The sequence below is a fragment of the Amblyraja radiata genome, chromosome 4 (genome assembly GCF_010909765.2).
Source record: "Amblyraja radiata isolate CabotCenter1 chromosome 4, sAmbRad1.1.pri, whole genome shotgun sequence".
In the NCBI taxonomy this organism is placed as follows: Eukaryota; Metazoa; Chordata; class Chondrichthyes; order Rajiformes; family Rajidae; genus Amblyraja; species Amblyraja radiata.
In genome coordinates this window covers 27,025,964-27,047,969 of record NC_045959.1, presented here as the reverse complement: position 1 = coordinate 27,047,969, position 22,006 = coordinate 27,025,964, and the positions used below count along the sequence as shown (strand labels likewise).

General features: G+C 43.2%; 1 protein-coding gene across 2 annotated transcripts in view; it reads left to right on the top strand.

The window, feature by feature from the left end:
• emc2 (ER membrane protein complex subunit 2) overlaps positions 1 to 22,006 on the top strand; it is a 160,676-nt gene that overhangs the window by 90,031 nt on the left and 48,639 nt on the right. For both annotated transcript variants that reach the window (XM_033019126.1, XM_033019128.1), the window contains exons 8-10: positions 5,162 to 5,243; positions 19,027 to 19,137; positions 20,724 to 20,828. In XM_033019126.1, coding sequence (XP_032875017.1) covers positions 5,162 to 5,243; positions 19,027 to 19,137; positions 20,724 to 20,828 — 298 coding nt within the window. The remainder of the gene's footprint in view (positions 1 to 5,161; positions 5,244 to 19,026; positions 19,138 to 20,723; positions 20,829 to 22,006) is intronic.

The following is a 22,006-nucleotide window of genomic DNA, read 5'->3' as shown; positions in this document are numbered from 1 at the left end:
TCTAGGTTATAGGTAAATCCGGCCCTGGCTCTGGTAAGACCACATCTGGAGTATTGTGTACAGTTTTGGTCACCTAATTTAAGGAAGGACATCCTTGTGATTGAGGCAGTGCAGCGTAGGTTCACGACATTGACCCCTGGGATGGCGGGACTATCATATGAGGAAAGATTGAAAAGACTAGGCTTGTATTCACTGGAGTTTAGAAGGATGAGGGGGAATCTTATAGAAACTTATAAAATTATAAAGGGACTGGACAAGCTAGATGCAGGAAAAATTTTCCCAATGTTGGGCGAGTCCAGAACCAGGGGTCACAGTCTTAGAATAAAGGGAAGGCCATTTAAGACTGAGGTAAGAAAAAACGTTTTCACCCAGAGAGTTATGAATTTATGGAATTCCCTGCCAGTTCCCTGCTTGAATTTTGAGCGCAGTGGAGGCCAAATCACTGGATGGATTTAAGAGAGAGTTAGAGCTCTAGGGGCTAGTGGAGTCAAGGGATATGGGGAGAAGGCAGGCACAGGTTATTGATTAGGGATGATCAGCCATGATCACAATGAATGGCAGTGCTGGCTCGAAGGGCCAAATGGCCTCCTCCTGCACCTATTTTCTATGTTTCTATGATTCCTTCCATGAAGCCAATTAGCATCCAGTCAGCTAGCACTTTTTGGGTCCCCTGTGGTCTAACCTTCCAGAGCATCCCGCAATGTGGAATCATATCAAAAGCCTTCCAGAAGGTCTTGCCCTCATCAACCTTCATGGTTACCAGTGCCACCATTCTTTCATTAACGCTGCCAAGTTAATTGGCTTGCCATGTTTCCAGCATGGTGTGTCGACTGCCATTAAGAGTTGTGTTCTCGTCTAATGTTCTCATCTAATGCCCAGCAGAAGGTGACAGCACACTATTTGGGCAGTAGTTTGGTGACTGTAGCACCTTGAAAAATGTTGTGACATAGTATTTAAACAATCTTAACCAAAATGAGGCTGATGAATTGGAACAACATTCTTGGCCATGACTTTAGTTTAAGTATGTGCAAAATCTTGTGTTTGTGCAGCTGATGGCAATTTTGATTCCCATTATTTGAAACCAGATCTGACTCTCAGTGTAAATTAACTTCCAAGACCATAGCGTATTCCAAATGTTGCTAGGTTTTGGGTGGCTGTGCCAGCAAACATCACATTTTCATCCAGCTTTGATAGCAGCAAGAGTGTAAATGCAGCCAAACACTTGTTATAAAACGCAAAAGGAGTGGCAAAAGCCATTCCTGAGGTTTGAGCTCCTCTACTGACGGAAATGGACATGAGAAGAATCTGGCACTGGGGATTGTCTGGTAACTGTTTCATTGAAGTATGTGACTAAAGTGAACAGCATGAAGCTATTCGTCAACTTTGTTTGTATATTTGATTGTGAAAACTAATACTGTAGTGTTGATATGATTTACTGCTGGTCGTAAGCCTATTTTGGAAATGTTACAACGTCTGCAAATTTATTTGGATAAAGCTGTTTTGTTCCGCAGATGATTTTGCTGTTTGCAATTAGTGCTAGTGTTATTTTGGGCCTCACAAACTGAAATTTCACCAGGATGACTTGTAGGTCAGCGCTGTCTTGAATTTTGTCTCCTTGGAGAGAATGTAATATGTAGAGTGTGCAAGTGAAATAAATCCAGCAATTTGTCAAACTGTAATTGGTATAAGAACATAGTGTTTACTTTGATTTAAAACCTCAAACCGCCACTCCTACAACCCTCACACAAAAAAAAATTAAGATTGATTAAAGATTTTATGATTTGATTGTTACTGAATGGTGTTTGATTGTTACTGATTGTTACTGAATTACTTGAGAGCCCTTAGGCTATGAAACATCTGCCTATTGCTCATGTGACATTCACGATGTTTATTATATGAGTCACGTGAGCAACAGGCATGCTAAGCATGTGGATGCTCTTCCAAATGTGTCAGTTAGTTGTTGTTGAATAACCATTAATTAACCCCATCTTTTTTTTCGAGTGGGAGTAGTTCACAGTCATGGAAGGTTTCGTTTTTTAAATACAGGGAAATGTTTCTCATCAACAGGTTCAATGCATTCTACTCATGTGCAATACCTTATTTAGGGTATAAATTTAATATCCTTGGTTAGAAGGATTGCTCAACATCTTTTTCTTGAGGGCACCACTCTAAACTATATCATGCTCTCAAACTGAAACAAAATCATTCCTCTTGTGTATTTCATTTAATAAATATGTGTTTGCTGAAAATCAAAAAAAAAAGTGAACATATAGCTGCTGGTGTACATATGGTGTACATATAGCTGCTAAATTTGTATAAGATAATTACAAGCAATTGAATAAGGGGTGGGAATTAATAAGCTTTGGCTTCTTCCTGCTCCTTTTTGGACACATATGATTTCATTTATTTATAGATATTATTCATGACACTTTATAAATATTCTTGTTTTGTTTTTTGTATGCCGTTTCACACTTGCTTTTTATTCTTTTATTCTGTTCGAAATAAAGAATTAAATAAAAAAACAATTAAAAACAGAAATACAGAAGAAGCAAATCACAAGCACTATTCTCAGGAAAGATTGAACAAAAGGCTGAGGTTAACTATTCTAATACATTTTTAATTTCCTTAAAGAAACATGAGGCTGCAGTTGTAAATCTGAAACTTCAAGTTTTGTCTGTCTCATGTGATTTACTTTCTAGTGCCAGGAGTTAAGGTGGAGCGCTCAAAATATGTGTCTGCAGAGATGTACCTTTGCAGCAATGGACATAAGAAAAAATAAAAAGGAACAAATAAAAGCAAAATATAAAATTATAGCAGGTGTCTTTCAGAATTGCTATTCTAATTAATAAGATAATTGTTGACACCTTTAACCTCAGTCCCAGTTTTCTGTACCAACCCTATGTACCCTGTTTCCAAAAATGTTTGATCTCTGCGTTAAATAAAGACAGCAGGCGAGCCTCCACAGGCCTTTTGGAGAGAGCGAATTCCAGAGATTCACCCCCCCCCCCCCCCCCTCTGCGTGAAGAAATTCTTTTTCATCTCTGTCCCGAATGGCTGACTTCTTTTTGAGATTGCCACATCCAGTTGTAAATAGTTGCAGACAAATAAACACTAACAGTTGAAAGGGACTCTAAGACTATCCACTTCTTCTACAATGGTGAGGCCATGTGAATGCTGACTACTTCTCTGAAGCACGTCTTCTCTTGCCCCCTACATCACACCACCATCCTCTTGCCCCCCCCCCCCTCCCTCACAGCACACACCATCCTCTTGCCCCCCCACAGCACATATCTTCCTCTTGCCTGCCACAGCACTTGCCCCCATAACACACACCCTCATTGTTCTGTACATAACCCACCCTGCCTCCTACCATACACATCCTCCTCTTACCAACTACAGCACATACCCACCTCCAGTCCTGTATGGCACACACTCTCCTCCATTCATTCAGAGTTTCTTAAAGAAAATGTATAGAGATATTTAAGTAATAAGGATCTAGAATCCAAACTCTTTTGTGCTTTGTAAATTTGTGGAATTCTCTGCCTCAGAAGGCAGTGGAGGCCGATTCATTGGATGCATTCAAAAGAGAGTTAGATAGAGCTCTGGGGGATAGCGGAATCAAGGGGTATGGGGAGAAGGGAGGAACGGTGTACTGATTGTGGATGATTAGCCATGATCACATTGAATAGCAATGCTGGCTCGAAGGGCCGAATGGCCTACTCCTGCACCTATTGTCCATGCATGTAAATATATTTTTGTTTCTGCTAAACGAGAGGATAATTAAAATATAATTATTACAGTGTATTGTTGCGCATTCTTTGTGACCATTATTTGCAGCTGTGAAGGTAATGTGTTTATTTTGGTCACTGTTCAGTATTCTTGCTCCAAACATTATAAGGAGCTGGAGCAGAGAAATGATTAGCCAGTGAATGAACTTCCAGCATGTAATGAACAGCTTTGTCTGAGACTCATCAGTTCACTTTGTCAGCTGTGATCCTGCGAAGACACTATCCCTGTTAGATTCTGGACAAGCAGCTAGTGGGGTGACTGAAAGGCTCATGGACTGCTGATAGTATCATAGCTTGCCAAGAGTATCAGTGTTTTGATAATCCACTAAGAATTTATCTTCATATGAGGTCTGAGTGAGAAGTGTTTGCAGTAAGTCACAGTTGGAGGCAAGAGAATGTAACACAGAAACACGATTAGACCATTATATCCTTTGGGTATGCTCTGAGGTCGCGACTGTATGTCCTCACTGTTGCTCCATATCCCTTAATACACGGCAAGAATATATATATTACAGGGTTGACACTCTGGTTACTGCTTCCAAGAAGTACTGGGAACAGTGACCACATATTGTGGTCTCTACACTATCAGGTGTATAGCTTCGAAGTTACACTTCTGGTATTTCTCTTAATTCTTCAATGAAGCTCTTAATAACATTTGAAAAAAGACACCTTGTTAATGATCTGTGTATATCATGAATGGTTAAAAAGACCTGTTCACAATCCTTTCACTATACTACAGTGTGGTAGAATGGAGCAGCTAGTAGAGCTGTTGCCTCACAGTGCCAGATATCCCGGTTCGATCCTGACTTCAGGTTCTTGGTTCTTGGTCCTCCAAAATATTCCAAATGGAATTTAAACTGGAGGTGGCAGAGGGTGGACTTAAGCAAAAAAGGATTCTTTCTGGTGTCTGGCGTTTGCACATTCTCCCTGTGTGTGTGTTTCCTCGGGGAGATTGGATTTCCTCCTACTTCCCAAGGATGTGCAGATTTCTAGGTTAATTGGCAACTGTAAATTGCCTCTAGTGTGTGGAGAGTGGGTGCGAAAGTGAGATAATGTAGAACTAGTGTGAACAGGTGAGCAAAGGGCCTGTTTCCCTGTTGTATCTCGTAACTAACCTAGACTAAATTGCAGCATGAACATTCTCCTTAACCAACATCAACACTGTTTTTCCAATACACCTGTAGTAGTTTTCAGCCTTCAATATTGTTCCAGATTTTTAAGTTTCCATTTCAGTTTTAGTGAATTATAGAAAATGCTTATTTCGACTATAACTCATTTTACCTGTCTCTGTTTAAAACTACTTACCATAGACAATGTATTGTTAACAAGATTTAAAACATCTTAATTTTTAGAATGTTCTGTCTTCATTGCAGTTATGCAAAAGCAGCATTTTGCTTAGAAGAACTTATGATGACTAACCCTCACAATCACCTGTACTGTCAACATTATGCAGAGGTAAGGGGAATAACTTTCTTCTGTTGTGCAATTATTCTTAACATGTTCGGTTTGATGTTTATTAATTATGTTGTGAATATAAAGAGCAGATACATGCATATTTTAGTACCTTTCTAGTTCATTAAACAGCCCGTCAAAAATTTACTTTTGATTTGAAGTTGCTGGCATAACGAAGGACACCTAATGGGCAGTTCTTTTAACAATGTACCATTATACAACCTGTGAGATATTTTTATGAATATAGGCTTCCCATTTCAGATGGCACTGATCTGTAAATTGTAGACAATGAGGAGGTTAGTTGCAGACATATATTAATCTCTCTCTCTCTCTCTCTCTCAACTTAATTCATTATCACAGTGTACCAAATGTACATAAACGTTCAATGGTTACAATACATCAAGCAGACATTTAATAATACAATGGTGCAATCAATATTAATAATGCTCTAGACATCCCGCTGTGACCAGCGTTCACGGAAGGCCTCCAGAGTCCCCTCTCCAGGGACACGCGAGCACGGACATAGGCCCGGAAGAGGGACACCAGCCGACTCTATTGTGACCATCGACCGCCCGCTACCTGGACCTATGAATGGCCATCTTGGCCAGACCCAGGAGTAAACCAACAGGGAGATCCCACTCCCCCCGATTGGCCCTCCCCACTCCCTGCCTTGTGCCCAAACACCAGGATCGGCGGACTAAAATGCAACCAGGAGCAGCCCCTTCAGATATTCGTACAGGGGTAGCAACCTCACACACTCCATATATGTTATTTTATCAGTCCAATTCAAGAAAACTTGATTCAAACCATTGCTGCTAAAATCAATTTTTTATTCTGACAGCGCTGGATAATTCTTTAAACCTTTCAACACAGAGCTAGAAACTCTGGGGCAGGTCGAAAGAACTACTGACTTTGGTACAAACGTAACACATTATATAGGTATTAGACATTTATGGTACAGAAGGAGTGGCAAACTATTAACAAATCATTATGGTTTACCATACATTTAGCTTGTTTGCATTAACCAATCAACTAAATCCTTCCCAGTGATTGACAACACGTATAGTCACATGATATTCTCTTTTCTGGCCTCTTTACAACCCTTTTTACCTCTGTGGTTTTCTTTAACCTCTTTGCTCAAAATCATTTTATTTCAATGAAGTAAAACCACAGAAATATAAAACTAATTGTCAGAGACCACCTCTCAGAATATAAAATACACATCATACAGCAATTACACAATACATACACACAAAACATATATTTTCACTTTGGAAAATAAAGTTATTTCTAAATCTTCAGATTTAAACAAAGTCTAATACTTACAATCCTAATTAAAACACAATACACTTCACAAATAATTTCCCTACAATTTCATAATTAAAATACAGTTACTTATGGATTAAATATGAGTTTTGCCCCATTCTTACAAAGTGGTAAGGACTTAAGTTATTTCAACAATCCCCAACCACACAAAGGCCACTAATTGTCACACTTGATAAATTATAATTGCTTCTTCCCAAGCTCGGGTCTAGTTTCATTCTGAATTACAACCTCCCCCTTCTATTTCTGGACGAAAGGAATGTAAGGCCTCCTCACTAATAGCATTCCACACAGCAAATGGATGATTATCAAAACAGAGTTACTTTCACAGTTTTCTATAAACATAAGAAACCACCCTTATACGAAGGTCACACAACCATCACCTATGCCTTATCTCTTATCTCAACATAAATACATTTAAACAGCCCAAACCAGATCACAACCATTATCCAGCCTTGGTGCCCAAGACCCAATATAGACAACCATAAATCCCCTTTATGGCACACCCGAGCTCAAAGATGTGTCATAAAGAAAGGACACATGATGCTCATGTCCTGAGAAGAAACCCATCAATAACCTATATTCTAAACACCAAACTAAACCAAATACAACTTCTGACAACGTTATAGCTGCTTCAAAGCAAACAAAGCTATGCCTCTTCAGATCAACATTTCAATGTTATGATAAGCCATCTGTTCTCCTGTGTCTTGTGTTCATTGCACTTTATTTCTTTGTGGGGCTTTGTATTTCTGAAAACCTCAGCTCCAAGTCCTTCTCTTGCAACTTAACATAAGTTCCTCACACAAAAGTTACCATCTGAGCCATTCTATTGTATAATATTTCCTCATATACACGTGGAACACGGTCTCTACCTCGCCGCAGAAAATACAGGCGGCCAGCGAGCCCGTGAACCGACTCAAAAGTCTATTACACGTCACCGCTCTGTGCAACACTCTCCACCCCAGGTCCCCAATGTAAAGGGGGAAGAGTCCAATGTAAAGGGGGAAGACTCTCCACCGGGGACCGCTCCCACCTTCAGATGGTAACACGGACCTCCAAGGCATGCATGGACGGAAGGCGAAGGCAAGGAGGTGCAGAATGTGCAGGAGCATTCTATACTGTATGCGTCTCCCCGCATCAGGAAACGGCGCGCTGGGCATCTCGGAAATGCGGCACATGTTGTTTGGGGCCGGCGCCCAAGAAATATCCCGGAGCCTGGGCCCGATGAGCAAATCCGATGGAGCGGGGGTAGATTCAGTCAGAACCACTCCGAGCACACGCCTCTCCTCGACACCCACCATGACAGGGTGAGGACCGGCCCCCCTCACAGCCACAACACCCCCTTCCCCCTGAGGAGCAACACGCTGGCTGAAGACGACCAAATTCCTCACTCTCAACACATCGCAGTAGAAACTAGGCGGACCCCATATGGCGGGGCAACTGATGTATTAAGGAGAGAAAATGTTGTATCTGCAGTGAATAATTGTTGATATTAGATTCAAGGTTGAAGAACACAATGCAATCCCGCCTGCAGTTTTTTGTATTCCTGGGTCTACACGGAATTAAAATAATCCAGAAACAGCTTTCTACATTATAGTATCATTGGAATATGTCTCTCATTATTGCAAAAGGACAGTTGAAAACCCTTGAGACTATTTCATCATTCAATCAGATTGTGGCTGATCTATATCTCAACTTTAATTACTGCCCTTAGGAACTACAGGCCACAGTTAAAATAGAACTTTGGTACTTGGATTCAAGTCCAGGAAAGTTGATTGGATGCTGTAGTTAATGTGGGTTTACTTGAGCATACACAGTTGTGCAATGAACAATGCGTTTGTAAGTCTGCACTTTCAGTGTACTGTTGCAAGAATGAAAATTATTTTTCTTCTGTTTGGGTGTGGAAAATAAGATTTAAGGGGATACCGGTATAATGCTCTACTTTTCTGATCAGGGATTTGTCAGCATATCTAGTGGGGAAATCCTAGCACAGAATATTTACTCGGAATGGTGAGACTGTGGAATTGGCAGCCACAGAGTGTATACGAGGCTCTTATTTCTGTGCAGTTCAACACTTGCCGGCCAAATGGGGAGAGGGAGATCAAGATGTGTGTTTTGCCCCCTGCTCATTTTACACCCATGATTGTGCGGCTAAATACAGCAACAACACAGCGACAACGCTTCCCAGCTGGCGCTGACGATGGCTGCCACGGTGTACTGCTCCCTGCTGTTGCAATCTATGTGTTTGTTCGTTTGTGTCGTCTCTGAAAATCCCACAAAGATCACTTTCATGAGAGAGGTACTCATTAACATCAGACATACAGTAACTCCAAACATCGTTCTGGATTTCTCTCAATCGCTGGATTATTTGGACATACTCGTCGGCGGGGCTGTGGCTGTGCTCGAGGTCTTGAGACTGAGGAGGACCTGTGGGAAACACTCTGGAGCACTCACCCAACTCCGGCAACGAGGATTACACACACCGCTCCCGAGTATATTCCTTGCAAATCTACGCTCTCTCAACAAAGTGGACGAACTGCAACTCCTGCGCCAGACAAATAAGGACTTCTCTCGAGCCGCTGCCCTGTGCTTCACCGAGACCTGGCTGTGTGAGTCGACCCCGGACAATGCGCTGCAACTGGCTGGCTTTCAGCTACATAGAGCAGACCACGAAACATCGGAAAAATCAAGAGGTGGTGGAATATGCTTCTATACTAACCAGGACTGGTGCACCGACATCACGGTACTGTCTAACTTCTGTTTTCCCAAACTAGAATCTTTCTTTATAAACTGCAAACCATTTTATTCTCCGAGGGAATTTACCTCTTTTATTCTCACTGGAGTTTACATCCTCCCCCTCCTCAAGCCTGCATACGTGAGGTGCAAACGCAACTCGCTGACCAGGTAACGAGGGTAGAGAGTGACTTCCTGGACTCCATGGTCATTGTTTTCGGGGACTTTAACAAGGCCAAACTCAGCCGAGAGCTTCCAAAGTACAGACTTCATGTTACCTGCCCCACTAGAGGGGAGAGAACACTCGATCACTGTTACACTTCAATCAAGAACGCATATCGCTCTGTTCCCCGGGCGGCTCTAGGTCTCTCTGATCATTGTTTAATTTACCTTATTGTGACCTACAGGCAGAAACTAAAAGTTACTAAGCCTGCGGTCAAAACAATAAAAAAGGTGGACAAGCGAGGGCATTGAAAACAGAAACATAGAAACATAGAAAATAGGTGCAGGAGGAAGCAATTCGGCCCTTCGAGCCAGCACCGCCATTCAATATGATCATGGCTGATCGTCCCCTATCAATAACCCGTGCCTGCCTTCTCCCCATATCCCTTGACTCCACTAGCCTCTAGAGCTCTATCTAACTCTATCTTAAATCCATCCAGTGACTTGGCCTCCACTGCCCTCTGTGGAAGGGAATTCCATAAATTCACAACTCTCTGGGTGAAAAAGTATTTTCTCACCTCAGTCTTAAATGACCTCCCCTTTATTCTAAGACTCTGGCCCCTGGTTCTGGACTCGCCCAACATTGGGAACATTTTACCTGCATATAGCTTGTCCAGTCCTTTTATAATTTATATGTTTCTATAAGATCTCCCCTCATCCTTCTAAACTCCAGTGAATACAAGCCTAGTCTTTTCAATCTTTCCTCATATGACAGTCCCGCCATCCCAGGGATCAATCTCGAGAACCTACGCTGCACTGCCTCAATCACAAGGATGTCCTTCCTCAAAATTAGGAGCCAAAACTGTACACAATACTGCAGATGTGGTCTCATCGGAGCCCTATACAAGTGCAAAAGAACCTCTCTATACTGAAATCCTCTTGTTATGATGGGTTGGGTATTAATGGTGGAGTAGCAAGATGGATTCAACAGTGGCTGAATGGGAGATGCCAGAGAGTAATGGTGGATGGTTGTTTGTCAGGTTGGAGGCCAGTGACTAGTGGGGTGCCACAGGGATCTGTGTTGGGTCCACTGTTGTTTGCCATGTACATCAATGATCTGGATGATGGTGTGGTAAATTGGATTAGTAAGTATGCAGATGATACTAAGATAGGTGGGGTTGTGGATAATGAAGTAGATTTTCAAAGTCTACAGAGAGATTTATGCCAGTTGGAAGAGTGGGCTGAAAGATGGCAGATGGTAGTTTAATGCTGATAAGTGTGAGGTGCTACATCTTGGCAGGACAAATCAAAATAGGACGTACATGGTAAATGGTAGGGAATTGAAGAATGCAGGTGAACAGAGGGATCTTGGAATAACTGTGCACAGTTCCCTGAAAGTGGAATCTCATGTAGATAGGGTGGTAAAGAAAGCTTTTGGTGTGCTGGCCTTTATAATTCAGAGCATTGAGTATAGAAGTTGGGATGTAATGTTAAAATTGTACAAGGCATTGGTGAGGCCAATTCTGGAGTATGGTGTACAATTTCGGTCGCCTAATTATAGGAAGGATGTCAACAAAATAGAGAGAGTACAGAGGAGATTTACTAGAATGTTGCCTGTGTTTCAGCAACTAAGTTACAGAGAAAGGTTGAACAAGTTAGGGCTTTATTCTTTGGAGCGCAGAAGGTTAAGGGGGGACTTGATAGAGGTCTTTAAAATGATGAGAGGGATAGACAGAGTTGACGTGGATAAGCTTTTCCCACTGAGAGTAGGGAAGATTCAAACAAGGGGACATGACTTGAGAATTAAGGGACAGAAGTTTAGGGGTAACATGAGGGGGAACTTCTTTACTCAGAGAGTGGTGGCTGTGTGGAATGAGTTTCCAGTGAAGGTGGTGGAGTCAGGTTCCTTTTTATCATTTAAAAATAAATTGGATAGTTATATGGACAGGAAAGGAATGGAGGGTTATGGTCTGAGCGCAGGTATATGGGACTAGGGGAGAATACGTGTTCGGCACGGACTAGAAGGGTCGAGATGGCCTGTTTCCGTGCTGTAATTGTTATATGGTTATTATATGGTTATATTAAGGCCAACATTCCATTAGCTTTCTTCACTGCCTGCTGTACTTGTCAGCCAACTTACAGTACAAGGACGCCCAGGTCTCGCTGCACCTCCCCCTTACCTAACCTAACCCCATTGAGATAATAATCTGCCCCCTTGTTTTTGCTGCCAAAGTGGATAACCTCACATTTATCTATATTATACTGCATCTGCCACGCATCTGCCCACTCACTCAACCTGTCCAGGTCACCCTGCAACCTCCTAAAATCCACTTCACAGTTCACAATGCCACCCAGCTTTGTGTCATCCGCAAACTTGCTAGTGTTGCTCCTAATTCCTTCTTCCAAATCATTAATAAATATGGTAAACAGTTGCGGCCCCAACACTGAGCCTTGCGGCACTCCACTCACCACTGCCTGCCATTCTGAAAAGGACCCGTTCATTCCTACTCTGCTTCCGGTCTGCCAACCAATTTTCTATCCATGTCAACACCCTACCCCCAATACCATATGCTCTAATTTTAGTCACCAGTCTTCCGTGCGGGACCTTATCAAAGGCTTTCTGAAAGTCTAGATACACTGCCATCGGGACTGTGGGTCCCCATCCTACCCCTTCCAAAGTCCACAATCAGTTCCTTGGTTTTGCTGGTGTTCAGGGCCAGGTTATTGTGCTGGCACCATTTGGTCAGTCGATCGATCTCACTTCTATACTCTGACTCATCCCAATTAGTGTTACGTCCCACAACAGTGGTGTCGTCAGTGAACTTGATGATGGAGTTCACACTTTGACCGACTACACAATCATGAGTATAGAGTGAGTGCAGCAGGGGGCTGAGCACGCAGCCTTGAGGTGCTCCCATGCTGATTGTTACCGAGGCTGACACTTTTCCACCAATTTGAACAGTCTGTGGTCTGTGAATGAGGAAGTCGAGGATCCAATTGCAGAGGGATGCGCAGAGACCCTATTCTGAGAGTTTGATAACCAGCATGGAGGGGATGATAGTATTAAATGCCGAGCTGCAATCAATGAATAAAGAGCCAGACATTTGAGTTTTTGTTGTCCAAGTGGTCCAAAGTGGAGTGGAGAGCCAGCGAGATCGCATCCACCGTTGATCTGTTGTGGCAGTAAGCGAACTGCAGTGCGTCCAGGTTTTTCTCGAGGTAGGAGTTGATTTGCACCATGATCAACCTCTCGAAGCACTTCATCACCTCCAACGTTAGTGCCACTGGTCGATAGTCGTTGAGGCACGTCACCTTGCTCTTCTTGTGCACCGGTATTATTGATTCCCTTTTAAAGCAGGTGGGAACCTCGGACCTCAGAACCTCAGACCTCAGAACACGACCCGTGTTCTAAAAACCAGTGGATAACCAACTTCCTGACAGACAGGAAGCAGGATGTGAGGCTGGGAAAGCACATCTCGGACCCGCAGACCCTCAGCATAGGAGCACCACAAGGTTGGACATACCCTCACTCTCCTTTACTCTCTCCACACCAACGACTGCACACCCACCTCCTTCTAACTCCCCCCACTCACCATCAACAACACCACAGTCACATCTGTGGAGCCTTTTAAGTTCCTGGGAACCATCATCTCCAAGGACCTTAAATGGGGGGCCACCATCAACTCTACAGTCAAAAAGGCCCAACAGAGGATTCAATTCAATTCAATTCAATTCAATTCAACTTTAATGTCATTGCACAAATACAAGTATGGGTACAACGAAATGCAGTTTAGCGTCAGTCCGTAGTAATAGTGCAATATAGAAATAAAAAATACAGAATAAGCAAACAATGTGGACGGAGAGACTGGAGAAATCTACTTCCTGTGGCAGCTGAGGAAGCACAATCTGCCACAGGCAATGATGGTCCAATTCTATACAGCCATTGTAGAGTCTGTCCTCACCTTCTCCATCATGGTCTGGTTTGGCTCAGCCACCAAGCACGACATCCGGAGGCTGCAGCGAATCGTTCGATCAGCTGAAAAGGTTTTAGGCTGCAACCTTCCCCCCTATTGATGAACTACACTGCAAGGGCCAGGAAGCGAGAGGGTACGATCATCTCTGACCCCTCTCACCCTGGCCACAAACTCTTTGATTTTACTTCGGAGTCACGTGAGTGACTACGTGAAGAACCCCGCCAGGACGCATGCGTGTCATATCGCTACACGCATTGCAACAAGTCACAGCAGGGGGGGAACGACGTTCCCCTAGCGGCAAAATTTGAAAACCAGGAACAGCAGGTAAGGAGACTCTGCGTTCCAGAATTTGAAAGTCGGGAACAGCAGGTAAGACACTCTGCGTTCCTTCCACTCACCTTTTAGGTGCAAACATGGACCGGATCCATGAAGGCTGCGGGAGAGCTGGCGGGGGAGAACCGCGGAGTCGCGGGCAACCGGCAGCAGCAGCCAAAGGCACGCTAATCTCCCGTAATGGGAACAGTTGTGCCCGACTTTCGCTCCCGACTCGCTCCCGCACCAGGCCCGGCCGGGCGGGAGAGGGAAACAAAAAACTAATGTTTCCCCGCGCTGGGGTTTTTCCACAGGAAGGGGAAGCTGGACAAAGTGGTGTCCACAAATGCTGCTAGTGAAGCTGGCTGGGGAGAACCGCGGAGTCGCAGGCAGCCGGCAGCAGCAACCAAAGGCACGTTAATCTCCCGTAATGGGAACAGCTGTGCCGACTTTTGGTCCCGCGCCAGCCAGAACACCACGGCCGGGCGGGAGACTATTCAAATGGGGCCGTTGACTTTTGACAAGTCAATAACGGCAGCAGACGGGGTGGAACGACGTTCACCCGTAGCAACAATTTTAACCTGGACCTGCAGGTAAGAGCTGCGGTCTTTTTTGTATTTACCATGCTGATTGCAGGTGCAGAAACCAACGGGCTGCGACAAAGTTGGTGGGCTAGATGGGATCAGCTGTGCCAGATGTCCCCCACACCGGCCATATCCACTCCACGGAAGGGCAGTAAGGACAAAGCTGGAGAAGGAAGACCGTGAAGCAGCGGGCAGCCAGCGGCACTTGGATCACCCGTAGTGGGATCAGCTGTGCCCGATGTCGCCTCCGCACCGGCCAGATCCACGCGGGCGGGCGGAAAGGCTAGACACAAACCAAACAAGGTCGTGGACTCAGAGGAGTCCGACTTTGAACAACCGCGGGCGTCCAGCGTCCGAGAGCGCTGGAGCCGGAGGAAGCGGTGTATGGAGCTTTGCTCCAACGTGACAGACTCCGGGAGATGGAGTCGGGTCACTGTGGGCCCTATGATAAACCCACAGCAGTACCTCTTGAAGGGCTGCACAGTGCTTCTACCTCATCAGAGGGGAGCACTACGGGTCAGTTCTGGGCTGACCTGGAAGAGGGGTCCGCAGAAGAAAAGACAAGTGTGCAGGGGGTGCAGGAACAAGAGAACCTACTGGAACCCACTACGGCCAACGACAGCACCCCCACGCACCCACCAGCAGAACTGGTGAAAGCTCGAAGGACCGGTACCCAAAACATGAGTCTTTTTAGGCCATGGCCCAGACCGGCCTTCTTAGAAGATGCGGGGACCTCCAACACCAACCAAACCGAAAATCCAGACCCCAGCGCTACAACAGCAGCGAAGAACCTACAAAAAGTAAACCTGCCACTGGTAACTATGGAGGTAGGTGGGTCTGGTTCCCTACAATATACAGTGGGCACGGAGATTGGGTGGAGATTACACTCTTTTCTGAATGCATGGAGCATGATAACAACCGATACTTACATCTTAAGCAGTATCCAGGGATATACAACAGAGTTTATACACAAGTACAGCCCTCCAGTTCAACATATACTGAACTGAATGTTCGTGCCTTCTGATAAAGGAATATCAAAAGCGCAAGCTGAACTGAAGCGGCTTCACATAAAAGGTGTAATTGAGACAACTCAACACGAACCATTAGAATTCGTGTCCAATATATTTATCAAAAACAAAAAAGATGATGGTCATCGCATCATCATAGATCTGACAAAATAGATACCTTTGTTACTGCTTAACAATTAATTTCCAAAGGTTACTTCAATGGCCAGCATCGATTTTAAAGATGCTTACTATTCAGTGCCAATACGAGGTGACCACAGATGTTACTTAAAATTCAATGGATGGTACAACTCTGACAGTATAAAGCACTGCCAAATGGGTTATCATCAGGCCAGGCTGTTCACAAAAAAATTGAAACCAGCCCTAGCGTTTATATGGAAACGTACACACATGGTCATGGCATATTTAGATGACATCCTCATTATGGGCAAAACTTTGGAATTGGCCAAACAACCTGTAACAGCCACAAAAAAGTTATTTGGAAAACGGATTCATTTTTCATCCAGTTAAATCTAAACTAACGCCTTCCACTACTATGGACTACCTGGGGTTTCACCATTGACTCAGTTCACATATCGGTGACTCTGCCTAAGGGAAAGGCTAGAGATTTAATAGAGGCTTGCAATAACCTCACTGACATCAGCAAACCATCCATCAGATTGGTAGCTAAAGTAATTGGCATAATGATGGCTGCCTTTCCAGCCACTCAATTTGGACCTCTACATTACCAAAACATACAGAGAGCAAAATACAAGCACTCTAAATTATGCAGGTCACTTTGACAGATCTGTGAAACTACCAATCAAGCTAAAATGGAACTAAAATGGTGGATAGATAACATCTGGCCTTGTTCCAATCTAATCATTGTCAGTAACCCTTCCATGGTACTACAAACTGATGCCAGTGCACTTGGGTGCGGAGCCACCAATACCATACCACCGTGGTAGCATACATTAACCACAGGGTGGAAACAAATCGACATCATGTGACAATCTGGCGATACAAATTGGCAATGGTGTATCCAAAGAGATATTTGGATATCAGCCACTTGCCTACCAGGAAGACTAATTTCAGTGGCAGACACCAGGTCACGCAAATTTAATGAAAACACCAAATGGATGTTGAATAAAATAGTACTGCTGATATCACAGCGAAATATGGAACACCAGATATCGATTTATTCGCATCCAGACTTAACCACCAGTTATCAAATTATGTTACATGGGAACCAGACCCTGGGGCAGCGGCGACAGATGCATTTTCGCTGCATTGGGGGGGGGGGGGGGGGGGGGGGGAATTGTTTATTACGCATTCCCTCCTTTCCTGCCTCATCAGTCGGGTATTAAGGAAATACAACAAGACTCTGCATCTGGTATTGGTAGTACCTGATTGGCCTACACAACCATGGTTCCCAGTGGTATCAAACATGGTATCAAAGACATGAACATCCCGTCTGTTCTGGAATATCTGGCAGGCCGCCACTATGATGAGGGGCTCAGTTACAATGCCATCAACTGCGCCAGAAGTGCCCTATCGACTTACCTATGGCAGGGGACAGACCATTACACTATTGGGACTCACCCACTGGTACAAAACCTATGAGGGGAACCAGATACTCCCAAATATGGGATGTGAGAATAATCCTGAAGATGCTCAGGAATTGGTCTCCAGCAACAGTTCTGTCCCTACACAGACTGACATTAAAACAGTCATGCTAATGGTATTGGTCACGGCACAGAGGATACAGTCACTGCAAAAACTAGACTGGACAACATGACTTCCTCAACAGAAAATATTACGTTTCATATTTATGAGATAGTAAGCAGAACAGAAAAGGGATCAATATACAATTAGGTCATACCCAACAGATGACCGTCTGTGTATAATAAGACATCTGTCGTTATACATGGAGAAAAAGAATATCCTAAGAGGCAACGAAAAGGCACATTTTGGTCAGCCACTAGCAACCACACCAAGAGTGACGGTCCAGACCATCTCAAGATGGCTGAAACAGGTGCTAACACAGGTTGGGGTGGATACTAATTTTTTTTAATCTCTTTCCACCAGGGCTGCAGCTACATTGGCAGCGATACAGTTGGATGTACCAATGGACCAAATCCTCAAGGCAGCAGGATGGTCTGGAGGGGAAAACATTCCAATTATTTTATAATAAACCAGTAATGAAACCTGGAACGTTTGCAGAAACAATTTAAGTTCTGTAAATTAATTTAAACCCATAAAAAGGGGTTATAAATTTATGTTAAAAATTTTTATGATTTCAATGTCGAATTCATGTCCAAATTATGTTAACACAATTCCTCCCACAGTCAAGGCAGACGTGATGCATGGACTCGTTTCCACGGCATGAAATCACAGAGCTTTAAAATCTTCACGTAGTCACTCACGTGACTCCGAAGTAAAATAGTAAGATTAAACGAGAACTTACCAGTTTGAAGTTTGATCTGTATTTTATGAGGAGTTACGATGAGGGATTACGTGCCCTCCGCTCCCACCCTGATCATATACTTAACTGGTATCTCTCCTCTAATCTTACTATGTTTAGTCATTACAGTTATCTGTGATTTCACACCGCTGCTTTGAAGAATGACACGCATGCATCCTGTCGGGGTTCTTCACGTAATCCCTCATCGTAACTCCTCATAAAATACAGATCAAACTTCAAACTGGTAAATTCTCGTTTAATCTTACTAATCACTTCACTCTGGCCAGACATAAAAACAGCTTTTTTTCCCCACAAGCTGTAGCTCTACTCAATAACCAAAAGTCTGTAGTTTATATATAACTATAATGTTTTATTCTTAATGTTTTAATGTTTTAATGTTTTATGTTTTACTCTTAATTGTTTACTGTATGTCGTTTTGTTACTTGCAAGCGGAGCAGCAAGGCAAATTCCTTGTATATGTACATACTTGGCCAATAAACGTATTAATTAATTCATTCATTCATTCATTCAATGGTATCTACACATTTACCGACAACGTTGGCCGAATTATGGGTGGTGATGGGTCTGTGTACAAATTTGAGATGGAACACTCGGTCAAGTGGTGCCACAATAACAACCTCTTGTTCAATGTAATCAAAACTAAGGGACTAATTGTTGACTTCAGAAAGGGCAGTCAGGAGACCATGTGACTGTTTTCATTGGTGAGTTGGTAATGGAGAGAGCTAGCAGCTTCAAAATCCTGGGCGTTAACATCTCAGATGATCTGTCCCTGGTCCAAACATAATCACTTTCTTAGATATTTAAAGAGATTTTGGAATGTCACCAAATATTTGAACGAACATCCACAAATAGACGAGATGTTGCTTCAAGCCAGAAAGATTTTCATTGTACCTGCACCTCCCATACTCATGCATGATACTAAATACTTGACTTGAAAGCACAGAGATGACATATGGAAGGGACTCGAGATGAACAACATTATCTACCAATGGCCTGTTATTGTGTTTTGTTCATTCTGTGTAATCACACCAAAATCACCCATTTTCAAGTACATGCTTTACATTTTAGAAGACAATATGAGTCGCTAAATAGAAATTAGAAAATAGAAATAGAACAATTAGTCCCTTAGTTTCAATCTGATTTCACGGGCACTGTATTGATTGAAAGTGCCCTTTGCATTCTATTATTATAAATTTCCATATTTCACAGGTGAAATACACTCAAGGTGGACTTGAAAACCTGGAAATTTCTCGCAAGTACTTTTCTCAAGCTCTGAAACTAAACAACAGGAACATGCGGGCTTTGTTTGGCCTTTACATGGTAAGTTTAAGCTCATGAAGGGAATCTGCTCCATTTAAGTCATATAAGTCATCGATCTCTATAAAAGATTGGGTTGTTTTCATTTGTGACAGCGTCTTCAAGAATGAGAGTACCATGCAACAATGGAAGGCTATTGTCATTTAAGCCTAGGGATCTAATTAATCCTGCTCTTTCCCAAAGTCTCCTGCTAGTTTTCCTCTTTATTAATTTTCCTTGTGAAAGTTCCAAATGAAACTGCTTCCACTGCCCCTTAAGGCAGAACCTCCCAGATCAGAGCAACTTGCAGTCTAAAAGAAATCCAACTGAACCTGTGCCATCTGGTGACCAACCCGGCTGCCATTGGAAAGAATTAATCTCCTTAATGAAAACCTTTAATTTGAGATTTGAATACTCCAATTAAATTTCATTGTGTCTGCACTTGAGGCAACTATTTTTCGGCCTCTCATAGACATAGACATAGAAACATAGAAAATAGGTGCAGGAGTAGGCCATTTGGCCCTTCGAGCCTGCACCGCCATTCAATATGATCATGGCTGATCATCCAACTCAGTATCCAGTACCTGCCTTCTCTCCATACCCCCTGATCCCTTTAGCCACAAGGGCCACATCTAACTCCCTCTTAAATATAGCCAATGCACTGGCCTCAACTACCTTCTGTGGCAGAGAATTCCAGAGATTCACCACTCTCAGTGTGAAAAATGTTTTTCTCATCTCGGTCCTAAAAGATTTCCCCCTTATCCTTAAACTGTGACCCCTTGTTCTGGACTTCCCCAACATCGGGAACAACCTTCCTGCATCTAGCATGTCCAACCCCTTAAGAATTTTGTAAGTTTCTATAAGATCCCCCCTCAATCTTCTAAATTCTAGCGAGTACAAGCCGAGTCTATCCAGTCTTTCTTCATTCTCTTCATGTGAATTGGGAGAAGCATTTGGCAAAATCTCTCCATCATACTTCTCAACAACGAAAAGCAACTAAACCATGTTGGAAGAGTTTGAAATGTCTTCATTCAGGGTTTACGGGTTCAATATATGCTTGGCTTTACTAGCGTGGTCTGTCTGGTCAGTGTAGCAATATACAGAGAATTTTTCATAATGCACCAAGATACATTCTTGTCTCCTAACAACAGGGAATCACAGAATGATTAGAGCTGGCAAGGAGGTCATTCGGCTAATGGGACTCAATGTAAGAGCATTACCTGCGCTTTTTCCTTAGCTCATCAAATTATTTGAGATACTTATCCAGCCCTTTGTTGAGTGCAGCAGTTGAATCTGCTTCCACTGTTTCCCTGGTTCCAGATCCTGACAGTAAAGAGAGTTTTCTTCATGCTACCATTGGTTCTTCTGGTAATCACCTCCATTTTGTGTCCTCAAGTTCCTGAATTCTCGTCCAATCTCATTTATTTTCCAACTTTCACAATTTTAAACCTCAAATCCTCTCCTATGTTCCATGGAGAACAATCCCATCTTCAGTCTATCTAAAAACTAAACCAATGGATAGGCCAGAGTTTTATCGCTCAATGTTACGTTCTTTGCACAGTGTGCACCTAAGGGAGAAGTTGAAAGACATTTTCTCTTTTCTCTTGAAGGCTGCAAGTCACACTGCTTCTAACCCTAAAGCCAATGCTAAAATCAAGAAGGATAACATGCGATATGCTACTTGGGCAGCTCTGCAGATCAACAAGGCGTATCAGGTAAGTGAAGTTGCAGATAGCTTTTTACGTAAGTCCCGTTTAGATTCACATGAATTTATTATTACATAACCAGAGTCCAATGAAATTCCTTATTTGCATGAAGCACACAGTGTAAAAAGTATGCATACAGTGATGATAAATACAACAACCTTCCTTGAAGGTGGAGTCGCAGGTAGATAGGGTGGTCAAAAAGGCTCAGAATATTGAGTATAGAAGTTGGGAGGTCATTTGCAGTTATATAAGACATTGGTGAGGCCGCAGTTAGAGTTGTGTGTTCCGTTCTGGGCACCATGCTATAGGAAAGATGTTGTCAACCTGGAAAGGGTACAGAGAAGATTTACGAGAATGTTGCCAGGACTCGAGCGTCTGACCTATAGGGAGAGGTTGAATAGGCTGGGACTCTATTCCTTGGAGTGCAGCAGAATGAGGGGTGATCTTGTAGAGGTGTATAAAATCATGAGAAGAATAGATCGGGTAGATGCACAATCTCTTGCCCAGAATAGGGATATTGAGGACCAGAGGACATAGATTTAAGGTGAAAGGGAAAACATTTAATAGGAATCTGAGGGTAACTTCACACAAAGGGTGGTGGGTGTATGGAATGAGTTGCCAGAGTAGGTAGTTGAGGTAGGGACTATCCCAACATTTGAGAAACAGTTAGGCAGGTATTTGGATCGGATAGGTTTGGAGGGATATGGGCCAAACACTGGCAACTGGGACAAGTGTAGCCAGGCCATATTGGCCGGTGTGGGCAGGTTGGGCCGAAGGGCTTGTTTTCACGCTGTATGGCTGACTCTATGACTCTTTAACAGATGCAAAATAAAAGAATGGTGCAAAGATTGTAGTACAATTTAAATTAGTGCAAAAAAAAAGTAAGGTGCAATAATGGAATATCCGAATGAGGTAAGAGTTCAGAGTAAGAATATATTGCCACATCTCCAGGAAGAAGATGTCATACAGTAATGCTGCGCGGAAACAGGGTCTTCGGCCCAACTTGCCCATGCCGACCAACGTGCCCCATCTACTTTAGTCCCATCTGCTTGCGTTTGGCCTGTATCCCTCTTGACCTATCCTATCCATGTACCTGTCTAAATGTTTCTGAAACATTGCGATAATAGCTGCCTCAGCTAACTCCTCTGGCAGCTTGTTCCATACGCCCATCACCCTTTGTGTAAAAA